The sequence below is a fragment of the Mercenaria mercenaria genome, chromosome 8, assembly GCF_021730395.1.
Source record: "Mercenaria mercenaria strain notata chromosome 8, MADL_Memer_1, whole genome shotgun sequence".
In the NCBI taxonomy this organism is placed as follows: Eukaryota; Metazoa; Mollusca; class Bivalvia; order Venerida; family Veneridae; genus Mercenaria; species Mercenaria mercenaria.
The window spans coordinates 49,032,894-49,056,218 of NC_069368.1; the positions used below are offsets into that span (position 1 = coordinate 49,032,894).

The 23,325-nt window shown below is 37.2% G+C and overlaps 1 protein-coding gene across 1 annotated transcript; it reads right to left on the bottom strand.

Annotated features, from left to right (window-relative positions):
- Positions 1-398: 398 nt before the first annotated feature.
- Positions 399-23,008, bottom strand: LOC123566387 (long-chain fatty acid transport protein 2-like). The gene is made up of 13 exons (XM_045360416.2): positions 22,891-23,008; positions 22,411-22,653; positions 20,678-20,795; positions 19,634-19,744; positions 18,064-18,279; positions 17,528-17,686; positions 17,265-17,389; positions 16,396-16,587; positions 15,612-15,705; positions 14,021-14,114; positions 13,285-13,389; positions 1,483-1,580; positions 399-856 (listed from the first exon to the last, which is right to left on the bottom strand). Exons 2-13 carry the CDS (start codon positions 22,651-22,653, stop codon positions 534-536), a joined length of 1,878 nt encoding a protein of 625 aa, XP_045216351.2. The 5' UTR covers positions 22,891-23,008; the 3' UTR covers positions 399-533.
- Between the last annotated feature and the right edge of the window lie 317 nt (positions 23,009-23,325).

The following is a 23,325-nucleotide window of genomic DNA, read 5'->3' on the forward strand; positions in this document are numbered from 1 at the left end:
CAAGATGTAAAAAAATCTTTCTTTTTTTTTCATTGGAGGTGGGAGTGGAGAGGGGGTTAAGGTGAATTGAGGCAACGGGTGTATGATATCTTCGAAAAAAGTGGGCTTAATTAAAAATTAGAGAAGCTGCCAATCAAGTGATGACAATTATGCCAATACCTCTTAGATGTTTTAAAAAATCATACAGGCTAGGATGAAACAAAGTTACATAAATGAGAATGAAAATAAAACATCAATATGGGGAATGTTTTTCTATTTTCTGAATGATGGAGGTAGCAACACGAATTCACAATGCTGCTACTTTACAGTTCGGTATAAATATACATTTGTACTTAGTAATTTGTAAGACACTTACTTTGGAATGGTAAAAAATACAAATGAATAACATAGCATCGTAATTAGAGCAGTTATATACATGTATATATATGATAATATAAATATGTGCAACCTGATTTCATAGACTAGTCAAGACAATAACGGTGTATTTCTTGAGTATTACATGAGACATCACAACCCAAACCAACAAAAGTTTCTTAAAACCCGATTGTCTGATTCATAATATCCTCATACGCCTCTTTAGTGATGCTTCTGTAGGCTTTCGTGGATTTCTCATAATAAAACAATGGGTCTCCAACCAGCCAATAATCAAACCCATCTTGTTTTAACTTCACTTTCGACTGTTTAATTGTTGAAGTCATATCTAGCTCTCCCCATTGCATGCGTAGAAACATCGGAGTGGCATAACCCGGAAGAACTCGTTGACAATGAGATGAAATTTCAGACAACTCTTTCTCGGTGATTTTGTCAGTTCCCTGTTGGATCAGAAGTGCTGCCATGCCGGCTCTCCCGTCATGCCCTGTAAATACATGTATTGAAAGGTATGAATAAACGGAAAGGTCCCGACATGGTGCGTCCAAAGACCAAACAATTCGTGTTCTTAAGTAAGTTCTATTAAGTAGCAAAGCTTGTGAAGAACAAATCTCAAAATGTTTTATAATAACTTCTTGTTTATTGTGTGTTAAAAGTATATCAACAGTGTTGCAAATTTTTTAGCAATACATCATGTACCTAAGTTGACGTATGATCTCTATATAAGTACTAATAAGGACATAAATATAATGATTTAAACATGTCAGAAGTCACTCCGTTTACTTGTAAAAAGTGAATTTCACTCGAACTCGCCAGGATTAGAAAAATTTGTTCGAGTTATCGGTAGTTCGAGTCATCGAACAAAATATATTACACGAGAGTTTTACTGGGACCAGTTCGAGCGATAGGCGGTGTACGAGTTACCCGAGTTCGAGAGAACGAAGTTTGACTGAATTATGCCTTCCTATTTTGAAACAGTGCTCAGTAGGGTACTTAAATCCTTGTCTGAAAAAAGAACTCGCAGCAACGTAGAAATGCATATGCTAGTTGTCAGGCAAACCCTGATTATACTGAAGAAATAATAACAAAAAGAAAAGAAATTGTTCCACATACCAGGGATGGGAACACCGTACACACAAGCGTCTATGATGAAATCGACTTCAGTTAGGAGATTGCTCACTTCCGTTGTAGAAATATTTTCGCCCTTCCATCTGGAAAAAAATCATTTAAACATCAGCAGACTGCACTGATGGTGGTTAACCGTTTATCAGCTAGATCACATGAGCAAAAGCTGTCTGTCAGCTAGATCATGCACTCTGTGTCAGTTAGATCAAAACTGTATGCACACTACATCATCAGCGGTTTATAAGCTAGATCATTAACTGTTTGTCAGCTAGATGGCAACTGTTGAAGTGTTTTTTGGCTAAATCAACTGTCCTTTGTCTGCTGAATCATAGCAGTCGTCAGATAATTATATATATGCCCTTATATCAGCTAGATCATAAACGGTTGTGAGGTAGAACAAACTGTACTAATATTTGTCAGATATGCGTTTAATGAATGTCACGGACAGAAAGAACGTACTAAGAGTTCTTCGAGTACTTTGAGTTTGATTGTACGCCGATAACGAGTAAATGTGAACACTTATTTTTACGATGGACATTAATTAAACCTTGGAATGAATGAATGAATGAACGAATGAATGACAGATGATCTTAGTCATAATACTGTTTGCGAGGAATGCTAATGAACTTGTGTGATGCAGGGAGGTATTAACTTTGTTACTGTCATTTGCAAAACGATTGAAATCCTGACAGGTCGAAACTTGAAATGCGGAAGAATCTCACAGGGTATGTTTTGAAAAAATAGGTGTGGTTTCTATAGGAAAACTACAGAAAAATACGTCAGTATGAGTCATAAATTTAGGAACATGATTTACCGTGATTTATTCAGACGTGTTTCAAGCAAAAAACTGTCTCGCTTTTGATTTTTTAAGGCTACAAATAATTTAGTATCGCGTTTAAGGGACTGGACTAAAACGGTCTTTCTTTAAAATTAAAATCTGGTCATATTATGAACATTACAACATGACTTTTTGTTTCGAACCTATTTCTAAAATGCTAAATAAAGAACAAAAACAGGTCTGAGTCGGGAATCGAACCCGGGTTGCTTCGGCAATAAACAAGAGCACCGCCTTGCGGGTGCTGACGCTCATCTGATTTTTTTTGTATAATAGAAATATTGTCCTACCCATGATTTTCTAAGTCTAAAAAGGGCCATCACTCTTGCAAAAAGCAGGATAGAGTTATGTTTCTTGATGTACAGTGTCCACTTATGATGGTGAAAAACTGTTGCAAATTTTAAAGCAATAGCTTTGTTAGTTTAGGAGAAAAGTTGACTTAAACGTAATATTCAACCAAGAAAATGATTTTTCTAAGTCCAAAAGGGGCAATAATTATTGCAAAAAGCAGGATGGAGTTATGTTGCTTGCTGTACAGGGTCAGCTTCTGATGGTGAACAAGAGTTGCAAGTTTTAAAGCAATAGCTTTGATAGTTTAAGAGAAAAAGTTGACCTAAACATAAAACTTAACCAAGAAATCTGATATTTTCTAAGTCAAAAAGGGGCCATAAATCTTGCAAAAAACAGGATGGAGTTATGTTTCTTGCTGTACAGGGTCAGCTTATGATGGTGAACAAGTGTTGCAAGTTTTAAAGGAATAGCTTTGATAGTTTAGGATAAAAGCTGACCTAAACATAAAACTTAACCAAGAAAACTGATTTTCTAAGTCCAAAAGGGGCAATAATTCTTGCAAAAAGCAAGATGGAGTTATGTTTCTTGATGTTCAGGGTCTGCTTATGATGGTGAACAAGTATTCCAAGTTTCAAAGCAAAAGCTTTGATAGTTTAGGAGAAAAGTTGACCTAAACATAAAACTTAACCAAGAAATCTGATATTTTCTAAGTACAAAAGGGGCCATAAATCTTGCAAAAAGCAAGATGGAGTTATGTTTCTTGCTATACAGGGTCAGCTTATGATGGTGAACAAGTGTTGCTAATTTTAAAGGAATAGCTTTGATAGTTTAGGATAAAAGCTGACCTAAACATAAAACTTAACCAGGCAACGCCGACGCCGACGCCGACAACCGCTCAAGTGATGAAAATAACTCTTTTTCAAAAAATCAGATGAGCTAAAAACATCTTGATCAATACGCCACGGAGGAATTAGTTCTTAACGGCCGTTAATATGAAGCTTCATACTTATTTATGGTCCGAGAGCTCACGGACTTTTATTGCAACAATTGAGGCCAAAAGAAGTTTATACATTTTTGGAAACAATATTTGCATGAAAACCCATTTCTTAAGTGTCAAAGCCCTGCCTGTCTATATTTTGTTCACTTATGTTTGTGATTGGGGAGGTAAAACTCACTTGTAAAAAATATTGGTGGTTAGGGTAAAGCTTACGTCTACCAGTTTTTTCACCGATTAATTACCATAACTATCTGATTGTCAGTAAATGTATATATGTCCAACGATGACAGCAATAAGAAATTCATCAAAAAGGACTGAAGGGCAAACAGGATATTCAAGGTCAAAGTTCAGATTCATGTAAAATCAAAAAATTGGCATATTTGAAATTTATTTTTATTCTTAAAAATAGTTTGTTATCACTCATCTTTATTTATGTAATGTGTGTATATCAGCCAAAATCAGAAATGCAAATTTTATTGCAAAAAGTCAAGGTCAATCCTGATAACTGAAGGTCAAAGTTCACTTTTATGCAAAAATGTGAACATTATTACCTTAACTTTTTCTAATCTGTTTAATATGTTTTCACATTATTAGTCACTGAAGTTAATTCGTTTTAATGTTTGTATGTCAGGCAAAGTCAGCAGTGCAGATGTAAACCTAAAATCGCCAAGAGTAAAGTTAATATCAAGGGTCAAAGGTCAAATTTGTGTGAAAAATCGCACGAATAGCTTCCTGATTGAAAAACAACATATATGTATAAATCATTATAAGTAATTGCTCGTGATTTATTTTAATGTATATATGTCTCACAATGTCAGTAATAAAGATATCGTCTAAAATCAGACAAGTTCAAATATAATATTAAGGGTCAAAGGTCATTTTCAAGTAAAATAATGAAAAAATAGCTCTTTAACATTTCTCTCTGTTAACAATATCTTGTCGATATTAGTCAATGATTTCAGTTCATTTTAATGTATAAATGTAAGGCGATGTCTGGTATGCACAAATGATTTCAAAACATTCAAGTTCAATCATAATATGAAAGGTCAAAGGTCAAAAAGTGAGTAAAATATTGCAATAATATCACCTATCTGTAATATTTTTTTATTGTTTAAAAGTACTTGCTTTGTCATTTCAGTAATTGATCGTTGTTCATTTTACTGTATATATGTCAGACGATGTCATGGAAGAGAAAATATGTCAAGGTCAAACCTGGTATTAAAGATCAGGGGTCATTTTTGTGTAAAAGATCAAAAAGCATACTTATTCATTACTTTTTTTAAAAATAGCTTGTTGTTATAATTCACTTTTAGCATTTAATTTTTATGTATACATATCAAGCAAGGTCAGCAATGTAGGTTTTATCCTAAAAAGTAAAAGCCAGCCGTTTTATCAAAGGTCAAAGGTCAAATTTGTGTGAAAATTCGCAAAAAACAGCATTTTTGCAATGAGTTTTCTTCATTGTTTTAGGGTATTTTTGTCAACACTAGTAACTGATCATTATTTATTTTAAAGTATATATAACAGATGATATCATTCTTTCTTGATTATGAAAAATTAGTCTAGGTCAAACCTGACATTAAAGGTCAAAAAAGAGGGTCTTCAAGAAACTCGCCAATATGAAAAAAAGGCTTTAACAAGTTTGGGAGCAACCTTGAGCCATTGGAGATAAGACGAGAGTACAAAGCCCTTGTGCAGACAGAGAAGGCAAAGAGACTACCATCACGCCCGCTCCACTCAAAACTCAGAACCAAGAACAGACTGAAACGACAGAGTCTCAACCATATCGTCAAAGAACTGCAGAAAGGAAAGGCAGCAACACTAGACGCAGAGGCAGAGCCGCTTGTGCCCGATGAATGGGTTCCTAGACAATGTGCTCCAACGATCAGATTTGTGGTGCCAGGAGTAGAAGAAAAAGGAAAACAATATCAGGCTCACCAACAATCTCTTACGTTAGAAATGATCAATGACCGCTATCCAGCACACTCTTGGATCCAAGCATATACCGATGGATCAGTGGAAAAAGCAGTTCATGATGCTGGGAGTGGTGCCTACATCAAATTTCCAGAACAAAGTATAGATAGGCATTGCTTTGACACTAGATGCGGCAGTGAACTGCACCGCTTCTGCAGGTCGTTGGCATCTCCCCACAGCTTGGTCTCATTTGGAATGTCTGTGGGCTAAACTTTCTGGCGTACTTCTTCCAGATAGAAACCGCTCTGCAGGATGTGGAATGGTATTTGTCCTCTGATCCGCACTGACATTTTGGTGTCTTTGCAACACCCCGCTTCTTCATATGTTTTCTCAGGCCACAGTGTCCAGTGCGCCGACGGAGGATAGTCGTTTGGCTGTGCCTGATTGGCTTGTGCAGACTGTCATGATTTGGCAGTAGCCTCCCTCATTTATGTTCTTCCAGTCTGACGCAAATCTGTTCTTCCGCAGATTCTGAGATTCTCTGTATGAAGTTGGAGGTTTGGGACTGTATTTGCTTGGTTGCTTCCTTTGCAAGTTTGTCCGCAGCGTTATCCCTGGCTATGCCCATATTTCCAGCAGCTGTCTCGTTAAGAAGTCTGATGGACCTGCTGAGAGAGTCTGAAGAGCTCACTTGGAGTCTGTCAGGAAAACAATATTTTATCCATTTTCTCCTCGCTCATACAGTTGGGGTGTGGCCGAAGTGGGGGCTTGCGTCTCGGCTCTAAAGTTTGAGAATCTCTTGCCGACTGGATGAGAGAGTGTGAGAGAATTTAATGTAGGCACCACTTCCAGCATTCTGAACTGCTTTTCCCGCTGATCCACGGTATATGCTTGGATCCAAGAGTGTGCTGGACAGCGGTCATTGATCATTTCTAGCGTAAAAGATTGTTGGTGGGCCTGATGTAATTTTCCCTTTTCTTCTACTCCTGGCACCTCCAATCTGATCTTTGGAGCACGTTGTCTAGGAAACCATTCATCGGGCACAAGCGGTTCTGCCTCTGTGTCCAGTGCTACTGTTTTTCCTTTCTGCAGTCCGTTGACGATATGGTTGAGACTCTGTCGTTTCAGTCTGTGCTTAGTTCTGCTCTCGAGTTTTGAATGGAGTGGGTGTGATGGTAGTCTCTTTGCCTTCTCTGCCTGCACAAGGGCTTTGTACTCTCGTCTTATCTCTAATGGCTCAACGTTGGATGTCTTTTTCATTTCTTTTATTGGAGTTGTTTTCATTGCTCCGAGAATTATCCTCAGGCCGGAATTTTGAACCTTGTCCAGTTAATCTTTACTGGTTTTGGAAGAAGGTACCCATGAGGCGGATGCGTACTCTGCAATGGGCCGTACGGTGCCTGTGTAGACTTGCCGTAGGATCTTTTCATTTGCTCTCCATCTTGTTCAAGCCATTTTTTTCATAATGGCGAGTTTCTTGAAGACCCTCTCCTTTGACCTTTAATGTCAGGTTTGACAATGACTGATTTTTCAAAATTAAAGAAGAATGATATCACCTGTTATATATACTTTGAATGAATAATGATCAGTTACTAGTGTTGACAAAAATACCCTAAAATAATGAAGAAAACTCATTGCAAAAATGCTGTTTTGGCGAATTTTCACACAAATTTGACCTTTGACCTTTGATAAAAAGGGCTGGCTTTGACTTATTAGGATAAAACCTACATTGCTGACCTTGCTTGACATGTATACTTTAAAATAAATGTCTAACAGTGAATTAGAACAACAAGCTATTTTTGAACAAAGTAATGAATAAGTATGATACATTTTGATCTTTTACACAGAAATGACCCCTGACCCTTAATACCAGGTTTGACCTTGACTTATTGTCTCTTCCATGACATCGTCTGACATATATACAGTAAAATGAACAACGATCAGTTACTGAAATGACAAAACAAATACTTTTAAACAATAAAAATTAGTACAAATAGGTGATATTTTTGCAATATTTTACTCACTTTTTGACCTTTGACCTTTCATATTATGGTTGAACTTGAATGTTTTGAAATTATATGTGCATACCAGATATGACCTCACATTTATACATTAAAATAAACTGATATCATTGACTAGATCGACAAGATATTGTTAATAAAGAAAAAAGTTAAAGAGCTATTTTTTCATTCTTTTACTTGACAGTGCCCTTTGACCCTTAATATTATATTTGAACTTGTCTGATTTTAGACGATATCTTTATTACTGACATTGTGAGACATATATACATTAAAATAAACCACGAGCAATTACTTATAATGATTAAAATATATCTGTTATATTTCAAACAAGAAGCTATTCGTGCGATTTTTCACACAAATTTGACCTTTGACCCTTGATAATAGCTTTAAACTTGGCAGTTTTGGGGTTACATCTGCACTGCTGACTTTACCTGACATACAAACATTAAAACGAACTAGAAAATGCTTTTGTAAAAAAGCGCATGTCTCCCCCAATGCAAAGTCCTATAGGCAAGAAGTCAATAGAGGTCAGGAGCGAAAGTCAAAGCGACACTGATGGTTGGCTACAATAGGGATTATCTACTTGGCATGTCCAGTCATCCCGCTAAATTTCAACACTCTTGGCCTAGTGGTTCTCAAGTCACCGTTCAGGCTCCTGTGACCTTGACCTTTGATCAAGTGACCTCAAAATAAAAAGGGGTCATCTACTCTGCATGTCCAATCATCCTATTAAGTTTCAACATTGTAGGTCAAGTGGTTCTCAAGTTATTTCCAAAAAATGATTTTACATGAACAGGCCACTGTGACCTTGACCTTTAATAGACTGACCCCAAAATCAATAGGGGTCATCTACTCTGCATGTTCAATCATCCTATGAAGTTTCAACATTCTGGGTCAAGTGGTTCTCAAGTTATTGATCGAACTGGTTATCAATGTTCAGGCCCCTGTGACCTTGACCTTTAACGGAGTGACCCCAAAAACAATAGGGGTCATTTACTCTGCATGAACAATCATCCTATGAAGTTTCAACATTCTGGGTCGAGAGGTTTTCAAGTTATTGATTGGAAATGGTTTTCCATGTTCAGGCCCCTGTGGCCTTGACCTTTAACAGAGTGACCCTAAAATCGTTAGGGGTCATCTACTCTGCATGACCAATCATCCTATGAAGTTTCATCATTCTGGGTCAAGTGGTTCTCAAGTTACTGACCGGAAATGGTTTTCCATGTTCAGGCCCCTGTGACCTTGACCTTTCACAGAGTGACCCCAAAATCGTTAGGGGTCATCTACTCTGCATGACCAATCATCCTATTAAGTTTCAACAATCTGGGTCAAGTGGTTCTCAAGTTACTGACCGGAAATGGTTTTCAATGGTCAGGCCCTGTGACCTTGACCTTTAATGGAGTGACCCCAAAATCGATAGGGGTCATCTACTTTGCATGTACAATCATCCTATCAAGTTTCAACATTCTGGGTCAAGTGGTTCTCTAGTTATTGATCGGAAATGGTTTTCCATGTTCAGGCCCCTGTGACCTTGACCTTTGATGGAGTGACTCCAAAATCAATAGGGGTCATCTACTCTTTATGACCAATCATCCTATGAAGTTTCAACATTCTGGGTCAAGTGGTTCTCTAGCTATTGATCGGAAATGGTTTTCAATGTTCTGGCCCCTGTGACCTTGACCTTTGACGGAGTGACCCCAAAATCAATAGGGGTCATCTACTCTTCATGACAAATCATCCTATGAAGTCTCAACATTCTGGGTCAAGTGGTTCTCTTGTTATTGATCGGAAATGGTTTTCAATGTTCAGGCCCCCGTGACCTTGACCTTTGACGGAGTGACCCCAAAATCAATAGGGGTCATCTACTCTTCATGGCCAATCATCCTATGAAGTTTCAACATTCTGGGTCAAGTGGTTCTCTAGTTATTGATCGGAAATGGTTTTCAATGTTCAGGCCCCTGTGACCTTGACCTTTGACGGAGTGACCCCAAAAACAATAGGGGTCTTCTACTCCAGCAGCCCTACAACCCTATGAAGTTTGAAGGTTCTAGGTCAAATGGTTCTCCAGTTATTGCTCGGAAATGAAGTGTGACGTACGGACGGACGGACGGACGGAAGGACGGACGGACGGACAGGGCAAAAACAATATGTCTCCTGGGGGAGACATAATTAACTTCAGTGACTAATAATGTGAAAACATATTAAACAGATTAGAAAAAGTTAAGGTAATAATGTTCACATTTTTGCATAAAAATGAACTTTGACCTTCAATTATCAGGGTTGACCTTGACATTTTGCAATAAAATTTGCATTTCTGATTTTGGCTGATATATACACATTACATAAATAAAGATGAGTGACTTATGATAACAAACTATTTTTAAGAATAAAAATAATTTTCAAAAATGCCAACTTTTGTGATTTTTACATAAATCTGACCTTTTTACCTTGAATATCCAGTTTGCCCTTCAGTCCTTATTGATGAATTTCTTATTGCTGTCACTGTTGGACATATATACATTTACTGACAATCAGATAGTTACTGTAATTAATCAGTGAAAAAACTGGTAGACGTAAACTTTACCCTACCCCCTAATATTTTTACAGGTGAGTTTTACCTCCCCTATCACAAACATAATTGAACAAAATATAGATAGGCACGGCTTTGACACTTAAGAAATGGGTTTTCATGCAGGATATGAAATATTGTTTCCAAAAATGTATAAACTTCTTTTGGCCTCAATTGTTGCAATAAAAGTCCGTGAGCTCTCAGACCATTACTATAACGCTTGAAAACAACGGAACTTAACTTTTAAGCCTTCTTAAGAAATATAGCAATAATTCCCTGATATGTAGCAATTTTCGCATACGATCTGGAGGTAAGACCCTTTAAATATCAAGATCACTATGACTGTGATGAAAAATATTGGTCAATCAATTGATTGTTTATTGAAAGGGTGTCCCAACTTGAAGAGATTGGAGGGAGAACATTCCCGAAATACTTAGGTAAGTTTGGTGGAATTCTGACCAGCAAATTTCAGAGAGGTTTAAGTTAAATTGCTAACAAATGACGACAAATGACAGACGCAGGACCATCCACCTTGAGGTTTTTCAAATCCTCACCCTTATAGACCCACCACAACATAGTGACCTACTTTTTCGTCCGACATTAAGGTCGTGAAAACCGTTCTCATAATACTGGTATAATACAAATAAACTCTAGGATGACAGGTGGGCATTTAGGCCCTTTTCACATCTTCATCTGCAAACTCCTCTCGACTATCATTTTAAAAACACAGACAAATAGCTATCTTAATTACCCTTTAGGAACAAAGTGTTATCAAAACTCAACTTAGCATATCAAAATCTGTGTATTCAATAAATTGTTTAGACATTACACAAATTATTTTAGCCTAATATACATGATATATGTCCCACTCAATCTGTGATAACATTCATGTATAATTACCATCATTGAAATACAAAACAATAAAACTATTCTGTCGGGCATCTTTAACACTTAGCCTGCTAAATGTCTAAAATGGACTGGCCCATTATTCAATTGGCAATACAATTTATCATTCGAAGGGATTTTCACTGAAAATTTACTGACTGAGTAGCGAACAGTGCCGACCATGATCAGCCTGCACGGATGTGCAGGCTGATCTTGGTCTGCACTGGTCGCAAAGGCAGAATCACTTGCTACCAGCAGGCTAAAGGTTAAGAATGTTCAGGTGACCTAATAAATTGACAGGCCTCCTAGCAGGTCTGAACAAAAATAAAGGTTTTTATAAAGGCTCCAATCTATGGAAATAAAGGCCTTTTAGTGTAAAATATTAAAAAATAAAGAGTAAATAAAGGCTATTTTTGTCGGAATTCTCGTTGAAAACACATAATATATATAGGTATTTACTAAAAAAAGTTAATTTATATATGGAAACCCACACTCTAAAACCAGATATCAGAAATAGGCATGTTTGATATTATGTCATATTGTTTGAATTATACATTATGATTGATATACATACCTAACTTAATGGCTATACCCACTTTCACTGCACATTTATATCACCTTTTTTGTATATGGTTCCTGTTTTACACATTGTACAGGCTTTCAAGCACTATTTGACAAAAATTAGGGCTATTTTTGCAAAAAAATAAGGGCTAAATTAGGACTAAATGCCCACAGGTCAACATGTCAAGCCCATCCTTTTATATATTGTTGCTTTTGCAGGGGCACCATTCTAGAGCAACTGTGTCTCCAACATAAGTTTTTTGATATACAGTATGAAATGGTGGACACTGGTGCCTTTATTGTTTACATATTGAGGTTGTACTGGGAGGGGTACTTCTCTCAATGGGGGGGGGGGGGGGGGGGGGTGGGGGTGAGGGGGTAATTTTCCCTGGAATACAGGTATGAAATAGTGGGTGCTTGTGTCTTTTTTGTTCTAAATTTTGAGGCATAGGAGGGTGTAGCCCCCTAATTTTAGGGAGGTAAGGATGCTGCCCCCCCCAACTCTGAAAAAAATTAAAATACAGGTATAAAATGCTTGATAGTAGTGCATGTTTTTGTCTAAATTTTGATGTGTGGCAGAGGGTATCCCTGCAGTTTTAGGAGGGTCAGGGGACTCTTCTTTCTCTGGAAATGTTTCGAAATGTAGATATCAATGGTGGCCTCTGGGGAACTTATATAAATTTGAGGTACTGAATAGGCAATCCCTCATTGGAAGGGGGTCAGGGGGTCCTCCCCCTGGAAAATTTTGTAATAGAGAAATGGAATGGTGGCCTCTGGTGCGTTTTTGGGCCTAATTTTGAGAAAATATCTGTTCTTTTGCCAAAATAGTTGACAGCAACTTTGATGAGCCAAATGGGGCACAGGCCTCCTGGGCCCAGCCATGGATCTAGGCCTGATCACTCAATGAAGTAAATCTATGTTTCATGAAGGATGTAGCCTAGGAACTCATGGAAACTGATAGAAGCAACCTCTGAAAATGAATCTTAAAGAAAATAAACTTCAATAAATTATTTGGATGATTATATGCATGACTTTGTGCAAAAACAAATTTAAGTTCAGACAGATATTACAAAAAATTAGGGACAATTGAAAAAATAAGGTTTTTTTTAGGAATTTGTCCCTTTTTGAGCATTGTTTTAGGAATTCTAGGGAGACCTAAAAAAATAGGAATTTTTAAGAATTTTAGGGCCACTTGAAAGCCTGAATTTGTAGTGTCTACATCAACTTTGCTCAGAATGCTGTATCTTCACCAGACCTTGTCCAGTGTTACCATAGTGTAAACATCATGTCACCAGACCATTTCAAGCATTCAGCTCCATGGTACCTTATGCTGAATACATGGAACACCTATTACCTATATATATGGTCTGGTGAACATTACTGCAAACATCTACATGTATGTGGTCTGGTGAACACAACAGCATTCTGAAAAACTCAAGATGAAAGATACACAAGAAGTATCCTAATAACAACACTTAAAAGGGAGGGAAAATACAGCAGTATAACCATTACTTGCTTTAAACTGGCACGGCAAGCAGTCTGAACAAAAATACAGGTTTGAGTGAAAATTACAGGCTATTTGGCCGTTTTAAAGGTTTTTTCAGAAGATTTAAAGGTTTTAAAGGTTTGCTCTGAAATTAAAGGTTTTTAAAGGTTTTAAAGGTTTCACTAGGAGGCCTGAATTGAGTAATGCATCCATCAAAATATTGTACCATACCTAAATGTGTCTCCAGTGCGATCGTTGAAATACAGATTGTAGTCCTTGTCTTTTGTCATTAAATCTCCAGTATTAAAATATAAATCACCATCTTTTCTAACATTTCTGAAATAACAAACATATCCAATTCAGTTTGAAATGAGAAGAATTTTTTAAGTTTATTGTTACACAGTATTAATATAGGTGTATTATTACACTGCCCTTAATCAATGTAGGTAAGTATTCATAGTTCTACATTTTATGACAAGGTGCCCTCATACAGGAACTTCATAAAAGAAAAAACGTTATTTGCTTTTTTTTATGTTTAATAATTTTAATAGTACAAGATATACAGGATATGATAATATTACAGGGTAGACAGGATATGTCATTATTACAGGATATACAGGGTATGTCAATAGTACAGGATATACAGTTAGTTTATACATAATTTATTTTAGGTAGATTGTGAAGGAAGTTGTACAACTTATATTAATCACTCTCGACACCTCATTCCTGATGGAATCCATCGCCATGAGGGTATGAGAGAAGAGGTCATTTTCCCTTTCAATGCTGAGCGCCAAGCAAGGGAGCTACTGGTACCATCTTTTACGTCTTTGGTATGACGCGGCCGGGGATCGAACCCATGACCTCCCGCACTCGAAGCGGACGCTCTACCACTAGGCTATCGAGGCGGTTATACAGTTAATGTCAATATTACAGGATATACAGGATATGTCAATATTACAGAATATACCTGACTTTTTTACTTTCTGACTGTTGTTTCTGCCCTTTGTATCCATCATAAGTTTGTACTTTCGTGATTTCCGTAAGTAGTAGACCTGGCTCTCCTGCAATAACATAGATATAAATCGATTTAATTTTGATTTATATGAATGCATTTTCAGTTTGTTTCACACTGTCTTATTTCAGCGTCATTGCACAGAACGTAAGTAATGACGTCAAAACTCGATAGTGCGCTTGAGGCGTTGCAACCCCGAACTACGATCTTCAGCCAATTTAACCGTCATACCACTGTTCACACACACACTTCTGTTTTCCGTTGATGGAGAGAAAACTTTTTTTAAACAACGCCCAACCACGGATAATTTAGACATACGGACATTTTGGACGCCCATTTCTAAAATAAGCCAATACCTTAACGTCCTTAACATTGTTCATAGGTTATTAGATTTGTATCGAGAAATATGCACGAGTTCTGCAGCGGACTTACTGCGCGACTTTAGGAGCGCTATATTATTCCGCAAAAGAACGGGTGCACATTTTTCGAAACAAATCAAATAATCTTTCTATTACATACGCATCTACACATAAGATTATTAATTATATAAATGATACAAATTTAAGAAATAATTTATAGAAAATGAGTTCTTTAACACTATTTATGCATGATGGGCGCTTATACGTCGGGCGTAATAATTTCACGAGGACGCAGCCCGAGTGAAATTATTTGTACAACGTATTACCGCCCGAGTGTATAAATAGTGTTAAAACACGGGTTTGCTATAAATTATTTCGATTCTAATATGCCCTTAATCTAAAACAGTTATTAGATAAAATACAGTAGCGCTCTTTCTTTGTCGCAACAAAAACTTTGACCTCACCGTACGTTAACGCGACGTCATTCTAGCGTAAGAGTGTTTTAACAGAGACAAGCATATTAGAATTGTAATTAAGCCTGCAGTGGGTGAAACTGAAAATAGCGACGTTAAAGAACTTTTAAACGCGACGACATACATGAAACTGACGAACACTGCATGTCTAGCCTTTATTATTACATTTATGTTTGTTAAACAGGCTGCGTGGCATAACTGTTAGGCCATCGAACTTAGAGGGGAGAATTTTATCTTCATTTTGTCATTTAAAAAGCACAACTGTTAAAATATACCTGAAAGTTTTTTCACCCAAATTCATGAAAAATACCACTTCACTATCTTGTACACTAGCCACTAGACTAAGAATAAAGTATTTGTCACATTTCAAGTTTTGTAATTTTTCTCTTATTTTATGTGATAGTGACAAATGCGAATCTATTTTAGGTATTTTCGCAGAGAACTGCTTGTAATATTATGGTATTGGATACAGGATACAGACTGGCTACATTCACATTTTTAAAAATAAAAATTAAAAAAATATATCATTGTCTAGGAGGTCTAATTATATTGCCAAGACGAAAGAATACACTTATTCAATAAAGAAAGTGGGAACACGACCTTAAGTTTGGAAACGGATGTGATAACCACTTCACAACGTAAACAGCTGCGTGTTTCAATCATTCGATTTCTCAAAATATTTTCTTTAATATGAATGCTAAAAATATAATTTACCTTGTTTTACTGGTATACAGTGCCCACGTTTGTCCCTTACCAAACATTCATTCTCAACATCCCACTCGAACAGTCCACAGGGAACTACACGTTCCTGGAAAAATGAAGGCCGACGTTACGTCACTTATTGTTTATAGGAAACTTAATAAAGTTTTAGACGTAGAAAAGCCAAAAACTATCTATTAAGTGAAAGAATAGACAAATCGAGGCACAGTGTGTTTAATTTTGAATAATTTCTTTAACTCTTAGATCTAATTCACTGCAATATATAGATGTACTGCATTATTTCAGGGCCTTTGGGAAGGTCGGTGGCTGTACCCAGGTGCCCGTTTGTGCCTTAAATAACGCACGGAGTGACAGCAGCTAGAGTTCTTTCCTCCACCATAAATTAAAAGCTTGAAAGTCGTCATATGATCTATAACTGTGTCAGTGTGTCTATTGTCCGAGGTCAGAACGACCGAGGGCCAATAGTACTGACTATTAAATCGCAAGCCATTCAGAAAGAGCTGCATTACATGTCATTAGAAATAAATATTCTTATTATTTTTCTTCAACTTTACGCTTTTTCTAAACCAAATTTGTGATGTTGAACTACAGACCAGTCAACAGCATAAACTATTGACCGACAATCTACACAAATATTTGTAGTAATAAATATTATGGTGTATCTCTTCCCTCAGTTTTATCTGTTATTGCATATTCAACAAAGTTTAAGACAGTTATGAAGGGTAAACTAGACATATGTTAAATAACTGACACCATATCAACAAAGCGATATGCTTACCAGAAAAGGAGAGGATCGACCACACGACCCAATCACATTAAAGGCATTTACAAACCCTGTAGTACCCTCAGTGCTGGCATAAAACTCTGCGATATGAGGCAGGCCAAATCTCTGCTTGAACTCTGCAAATATGTCTTGCCGTAAACCATTCCCCAGGGCTAAACGCACGCAATGGTCTTTATCTTGATCTGTCTGTAACAGAAAGGTAGACCAGGGGAGGTAACTTCTTGGTTATGTTATTCTTTCAGATATGAATAACTACCTTTGTTTAATCTTGCGATTATCAACACATAATTTACTCCTTCACCACTTCTGACTTTCACATTTAACATGAATCTGTCATGAATATTTCAGCTTAACTTTTATCATTGAAATATTAAATCTTTGACGGTGTAATTACGATAACGCTTACAGGTATCAACTTAGGGCGAAAAATAATCGACGACATTCTATGTGTAATGTGGGAATGACATATAAATATGTAACAGTACAGTGAATGTCTAGAGACACTAAGCATATCAATGTGTCTGATTTAAAAATGCACAGACACGTATGTAGCTTTAAATACATACAAACAAGAGGGACGCAATGCAGAGCAATATACATCAGTAGATATGACCTTTGACCCCTAAGCTTGACATTGACCTTGAAGCGAGCTACCCAAAACATGCGCTCTGCATGTTGTCTTGATGTGGTAAACATTTGTGTCAAGTTTCTTCTAAATCCTTTAAGAGGTTCAAGCGTTACAGAGCGGACACGAAATTGCTAACGGGCGGACGGACAGACAGACACCGGCGTCACTATATAATACGTCCCTTCGGGCGTGTAACAAATGAGAAACAAAATGAGATACTCGGTACGTTACTGACCTTTTCATTTGTAAGAAGAAAACGGCACATTTCTCCAATATAGTTGAAAACGGTAGCTTTGTGACGCCGAACATCCTTCCAAAAATTACTCTTAGAAAACTTTTTGCCTAGAGCGATTGTTGCACCTTAAAAATCAAAGAAAAGTAAAATACTAATAATGGCAAGCAGCTGAAAACTTTTATCCACAATGGCAAATGGTTGGAAACATACTAACAGTGGCAAATGGTTGAAATAATACTAACAAAGAATGCAATACTACTTACCATAACAAATGGAACCACAAACTCCAACAAGAAGCCCGTTAGAGTGATATAAAGGTAAAGTGACAAACACGGTGTCGTCTGACCGTAAACCAAATATTCCGCTAATGACAAGTGCAGCCACCGATCTTCTATGAGATATTGTTGCTGCTTTAGGCAGACCTGTAAATACAATTCAATTGATAAGTTGATGTTCATTGGTCCAGTTGTTCTTATGCAATCGGCGCTATAACTATGTCAGTGAGGTATTCCAGCGCCATATTAATATATCTATGTTGCAGACAGCATTTAGCCCAATGAGCTCAAGTTCTTCGGAACAAAGCAGATGAGGTTTGAATTGAGTACACTCCCGCTGATCTGCATTTTTAAATAATTTTCACAAACATAATACGCCCGATTGCAAGTAGATCCGAGACTGGGAAGTAATTCGCTAAATCCTGTTATTTTTTCAAAACGAGCATAATTATAAAAAGGTTTCGATAAAAAGAATGAAACAATACTTTTATTTCAGGACATAATATTGTGTTAAACAGTCTTACCCGTGGTACCAGAGGTAAAGATATATAAAACTGGGTCCATGCTCTTTTGCTCTGACCTCAATGTGACGTCAATTTCGCTCGAACTCGCATTGTTCAGTTTGCTTTGTATAGAGACAAATCTCGGGGGAAGGCTGGTGCTGGTTGAACCTTGCACATAGACATTAGCATCCGGCAGATCAGATAGAAGGTCGTTTACTGCAGATATCAGTTCTGTATCTAAAAAGAAAATTTGAAACAGGCGGCATCATAAAATATATTATACAACAGTAAAATTCTAGTCAAACTACTGGCAGAAATTTCGGGAAAAAAGCAATACTCGTGTTATACTGAAGAAGACTTGTTTGTCGCAAGCAAAACTGGTTTCATATTACAGAAGATTTGTTGAAAAGTACGCAAAGCACGTGCCATATTGAAGAAGACATGTCGGAAAGCAAGCAAAACTCGCGTAATATTGCAGAAGACTTTTCAGAAAGCAAACGGCACTCGCGTGTATTGCGGAAGACTGGTCAGAAAGCAACCAAAGTTCGCGTAATATTGCAGAAGACTTTTCAGAAAGCAAACGGCACTCGCGTGTATTGCGGAAGACTGGTCAGAAAGCAACCAAAGTTCGCGTTATATTGCAGAAGACTTTTCAGAAAGCAAACGAAACTTGCTTGTATTTCAGAAGACTTAAATCGCGTGTGTTGCAGAAGACTTGTCGAAAAGCAAAGTTAACGAAACTCGCGTGAACTGCAGAAGACTTTTGCAGATGTCTTGTCGAAAAGCAAACGAAACTCGCGTGTACTGCAGAAGACTTGTCGGAAAGCAAACGTCACTCGCGTGTACTGCAGAAGACTTGTCGGAAAGCAACCAAGTTCGCGTAATATTGCAGAAGACTTTTCAGAAAGCAAACGAAACTCGCATGTATTGCAGGACTTGTTGAAAAGCAAACGAAACTCGTGTGTATTGCAGAAGACTTTTCAGAAAGACATGTCGGAAAGCAAGCAAAACTCGTATCATATTACAGAAGACTATTCGGAAAACAGGCAAACTCGTGTTATACAGCAGAAGACTTGCCGGAAAGCGCACGTGTCGTATTGCAGAAGACATGTCGGAAAGCAAGTAAAACTCGTGTTATACTGCAGAAAGCTTGTCGAAAAGCAAACAAAACTCGTATCATACTACTGAAGACTTTTCATAAAACAAACAAACTAGCGTCATATTGCAGAAGACTCGTCGGAAAGCAAGCAAAACTTGTGTCATAATGCAGAAAACCCGTCGGGCAGCAATCAAAATTCGTATCATACTGCAGAAGTCATATATTGAAGCAAGCAAAACTCCTGATATACTGCAGACCGAAAAATTAGTAAAACTCATTTTATAAAACAAAGGACTATTTTTCTTTACCAACATTTTGACCAGCATCTTGACCAGCTCCAAATTAGGACATGTATAAATATTCTGTCATATTAATTGAAACGATTACAGTGAATTAGAAAATGTTTCTCACTGTGATTAGGATAACGGAAATAAGTGGGGGAAAAAGTTATATATTAAGATGTCAGATTTCAAAAAAGTCTTAAACTTTTACCACTTCCAGTTACGATCGTGTTGGTTTCAGACACAGTTAGACAGTGTAATAAAGCTTTTCCTCGCAAATTTGTGTTGATAAGTGACATACGTATACCAACTTTCAAGCAACCTGAAAAGAAATCAAGAAATGTCTCTGCAAGTACAGACTTTTTCATAAGTCAGAAATCGTAATATTCTGTATCAAGCGTTTGATGTCGTAAGAAGCAGAAGAACACCTTCATTTATCACGCGTTTGACGTCGTTTTAAGTAGAAGATCAACGTCATTTATCACGCGCTTAACGTCATTTTAGTAAAAGACCAGTTTTTTTTCAAACGTCTTTGACGTTTCAAGTAGAAACCAAACATTATTTATAACACTTTTGACGTCGCTTTAAGTAGACGTTGACACTATAAAGTCAGAGGGAAATACATTTGACAAACATGATAGATTGTAAATCTACAACTGCGAGATGAAAACTTAAGGTTAAATCCAATTCTGCTTTGTATAAAAATATTTGAACGTTCAAAAATACTTCAAAAGGACAAGGCGTCTAAAATGGTGATGATTTTATTTCCTTGCAGTAGCAGACTTTATCTCAAAGTGTGTTTGCTATGACCAAACTATATAATGGTTAAGGAAGAAACCAGATGTCATTCCGATGCGGTTGGGTAATTTGTTTAGTGTTTGTTGCGTTTAACGTCGTACCGATACAGTCATAGATAATATTGCGACTTTCTAGCTTTGATGGTGGAGGAAGACCTCATTTGCCCCTACATGCATTATTTCATCACGAGCAGGCACCTGGGTAGAACCACCGACCTTCCGTAAGCAAGCTGGATGGCTTCCTCACATGAAAAATTCAACACCCCGCGTGAGGCTCGCATCCACATCGGTGAGGGGCAAGCGATTTGAAGTCAGCGATCTTCCTCACTTGGCCACGGAAGCTCCCAGGCGCTTGTGTAAATACGACTACCTTCAATAAGTGTCTGCTGCATGGCTTCTTCGCGAGAATGTTCGCTTAATATACGTTTTTCATTGAAACATTAAACTGTTCCTTTTACCTAGAAACGTCCACATAAACTCTGGCCCATTGTACTGCATTAGCGCTATCGTATCGCCCCTCTTAAGTCCCAAAGACATGAATGTCCTTGCCACCTTGTTAGCAAATTCATTTGCTTCCTGAAATGTATAATCACAGATTTCTATTCAGCCTTTTCTTATGATATTCCTGTAAAGTTTCATAATCCTAGCTCAAATACTTTTTGAGACATGTGAGATACATGTGGACGTTTTTTATGAAAATGTTTGAAAGGCTATAACTCTGGTCTGGCTGTGTGAGATCCCAATGAAAACTCCTGGAGCACAGCTTCACATGCTGAATGTGAGGTAGATAGATACACGTGACACAAATTCGGACGGACAAACAGACGGGCAAGGTCAACTATAAGAGCCTTACCCCGCACCCCCCCTCCCCCCTCCCAATATTGGTTAGGGCACAAAAATAAGAAAGTGTACAGTTTTAAACACAATCATTAAATGCATATAAAATCAACCCCTTGGCATGAAGCACTTCCGACATTTCTAATTGTGTTGTGAAACCATCGCTCTTTTGCCTTTATTTTGAAAAGTGCTGCCATTAAAACTATATATCTACGAAGTGAAAAGTATTTTTTCGGTCCGACAGTTGTAGGAAGAGATTTTCTCTATTTTTACCTCACATATCGCATAAAATTCACCAAGGTTTGAAAATCATTCACGTTATTATCACGCATGAATGTAATTATATAAAATAATACATAAAGTAACAGACCTGTGTTCTTGATTTAACAAATAATATATAGCAAAATGAAGAGGTTTCACACCCGCTAGTGGATCCGTGGAATAATTTCACGAGGGCGTAGCTAAGGAGTGCGTGGACGTATAGTCAGTTATTCTATGCGCCTAATAATCGATCCAGAGGCTGAGAGCTTGTGAATTAAATGTAACACCGTTATAATTTTGATTATGGAACGTTTTTTTTTTTTATACAAAGTAGTACATTAAAATATGACAGCACTTTTTCTCGACGCCTATTTGGCGCCAAATGGTATGTCAACGTGACGTCAAATTTCCATACTTTTTATTGCATTGATAGTAAATGGTAATTTTTAAAACATGATGAATTTGTAACAAAACATATTCAATGTTTGAGATATGTTCTCAGTGTGTTTTAAAACACTAAAAATATTGGCTGATATCTGGCAGGGGCGGTGAGGGGAGGGGGTTTGAACAGCAGAGTACACCTTATCCATATACAGAGCTACAGTGAAAGTGAAGGTAATTCGTGCAGTGCAATTCAAAAGGCGCATAACTGCATTTCTAAGACCAACGCTGAAAAAAAAACTACGACTTACACGGTGAACATCATTAAACGTGTATTCTAGCATAAAACTGATGTTATTGTCACTTTTCGGGGGTGTTTTAACTGGAGAAAGCGTGTGTTATCAGAGAGATTCTCCCGCTCACTTGCTGTTATAACACCTTTTTATATGCGAGTTTCGTGGCAAAGCGTAAACGTCATTCGACTCCAAAACGGATAACTCAAAACGAAATGACGTCAACGTAAAAAACAACTCAGACATTCCCACGCATTTCATGGAAATTTAATGACGATGATGTAGAATGAGTTCATTTATTAGTTTTTTCCACGTTTTATGCTAGAATAGCGTTAGCGCATGTTCATTTCGTGTTAAACGCAGATGTTGTAACACGTAAAAACATGCGTTGTCCGTACATTAATGAAAACAGAACTCACCTTATATGTAAACGTCTTATCTTCGTACAACAAGAAACGTCGATTTGGATTTTTCTTCACCGTGTCTTCAAAGTGTTCAATGATAAAATACTTCTTCTCCAACGTTTTATTAAAGGCAGAAATCTTCGGAACTACTTTCAATATGTATCGTACGTCAAGCAGCAGCCATGGACAGAACACTTTGATCCCTAAATATCCTGCAACCAGTGCGGCTGGGATTGAGCAGACTATTTCAAACCACATCTGTAAGGAAATAATACATGAGTTAGTAAAAGAAAATAATAAATAAATAAAACAACAAAGCGCGTTCCGTAAACTACGCTTACAATATCGTGTCTACGCCCCTGACCTTCTGTTTATATGATACAAAATTCAAGTACTGACATTTGGCAAGTGTCGCATAGACACGCATGCATGTACAAATTCAACACCCAGTGAGTACAGCTAAGTTTGTAATCTGAAAATTAAGTAAATACTCACATTTTATCACCAAAACAATCCTTCACGCAAAAGCTACATGTACATTCTACATGCAGTATTAACTCCGCTCTACATTCGGTAGTGTTATGTCGCAAAAAGATAGTAACCTAAATAATAAGCCAAGCGTGATTACAGCAGCGTAGCTAGGAAGAACTTTATGTGTGAGGCTAAATCTTGCCATACGTTGCACACACTAAGGTATAATGGGGACAATAAAAGACTCATCTTGAAAACAGAGGATAAATATTCATCAACTGACAGACTGTGTAATATAGTTTTAACACAGATTCTTTGGAAATATCGTGTTTTTTTATTGATGTATAAACTATCGAAATGAAAAACATGTAAAGGTCATTATTAAATAGCATGTAAAAAACTGATTTCTTTAACTTGACATTTCGGTTTATAAATACGTTAGATTTTGGCACATAGGCT

Bases quoted from the DNA above. Each gene is read 5' to 3' on its own strand.
- LOC123566387 (XM_045360416.2), bottom strand. From the start codon at position 22,653: ATGTGGTTTGAAATAGTCTGCTCAATCCCAGCCGCACTGGTTGCAGGA. The intron at 16,588-17,264 runs GTCAGTAACGTA...TTTCTGTTACAG, and splicing joins TTCTTCTTACAAATGAAAAG to ACAGATCAAGATAAAGACCA. The intron at 14,115-15,611 runs GTAAATTATATT...ATGTTATTGCAG, and splicing joins CTGTATACCAGTAAAACAAG to GAGAGCCAGGTCTACTACTT.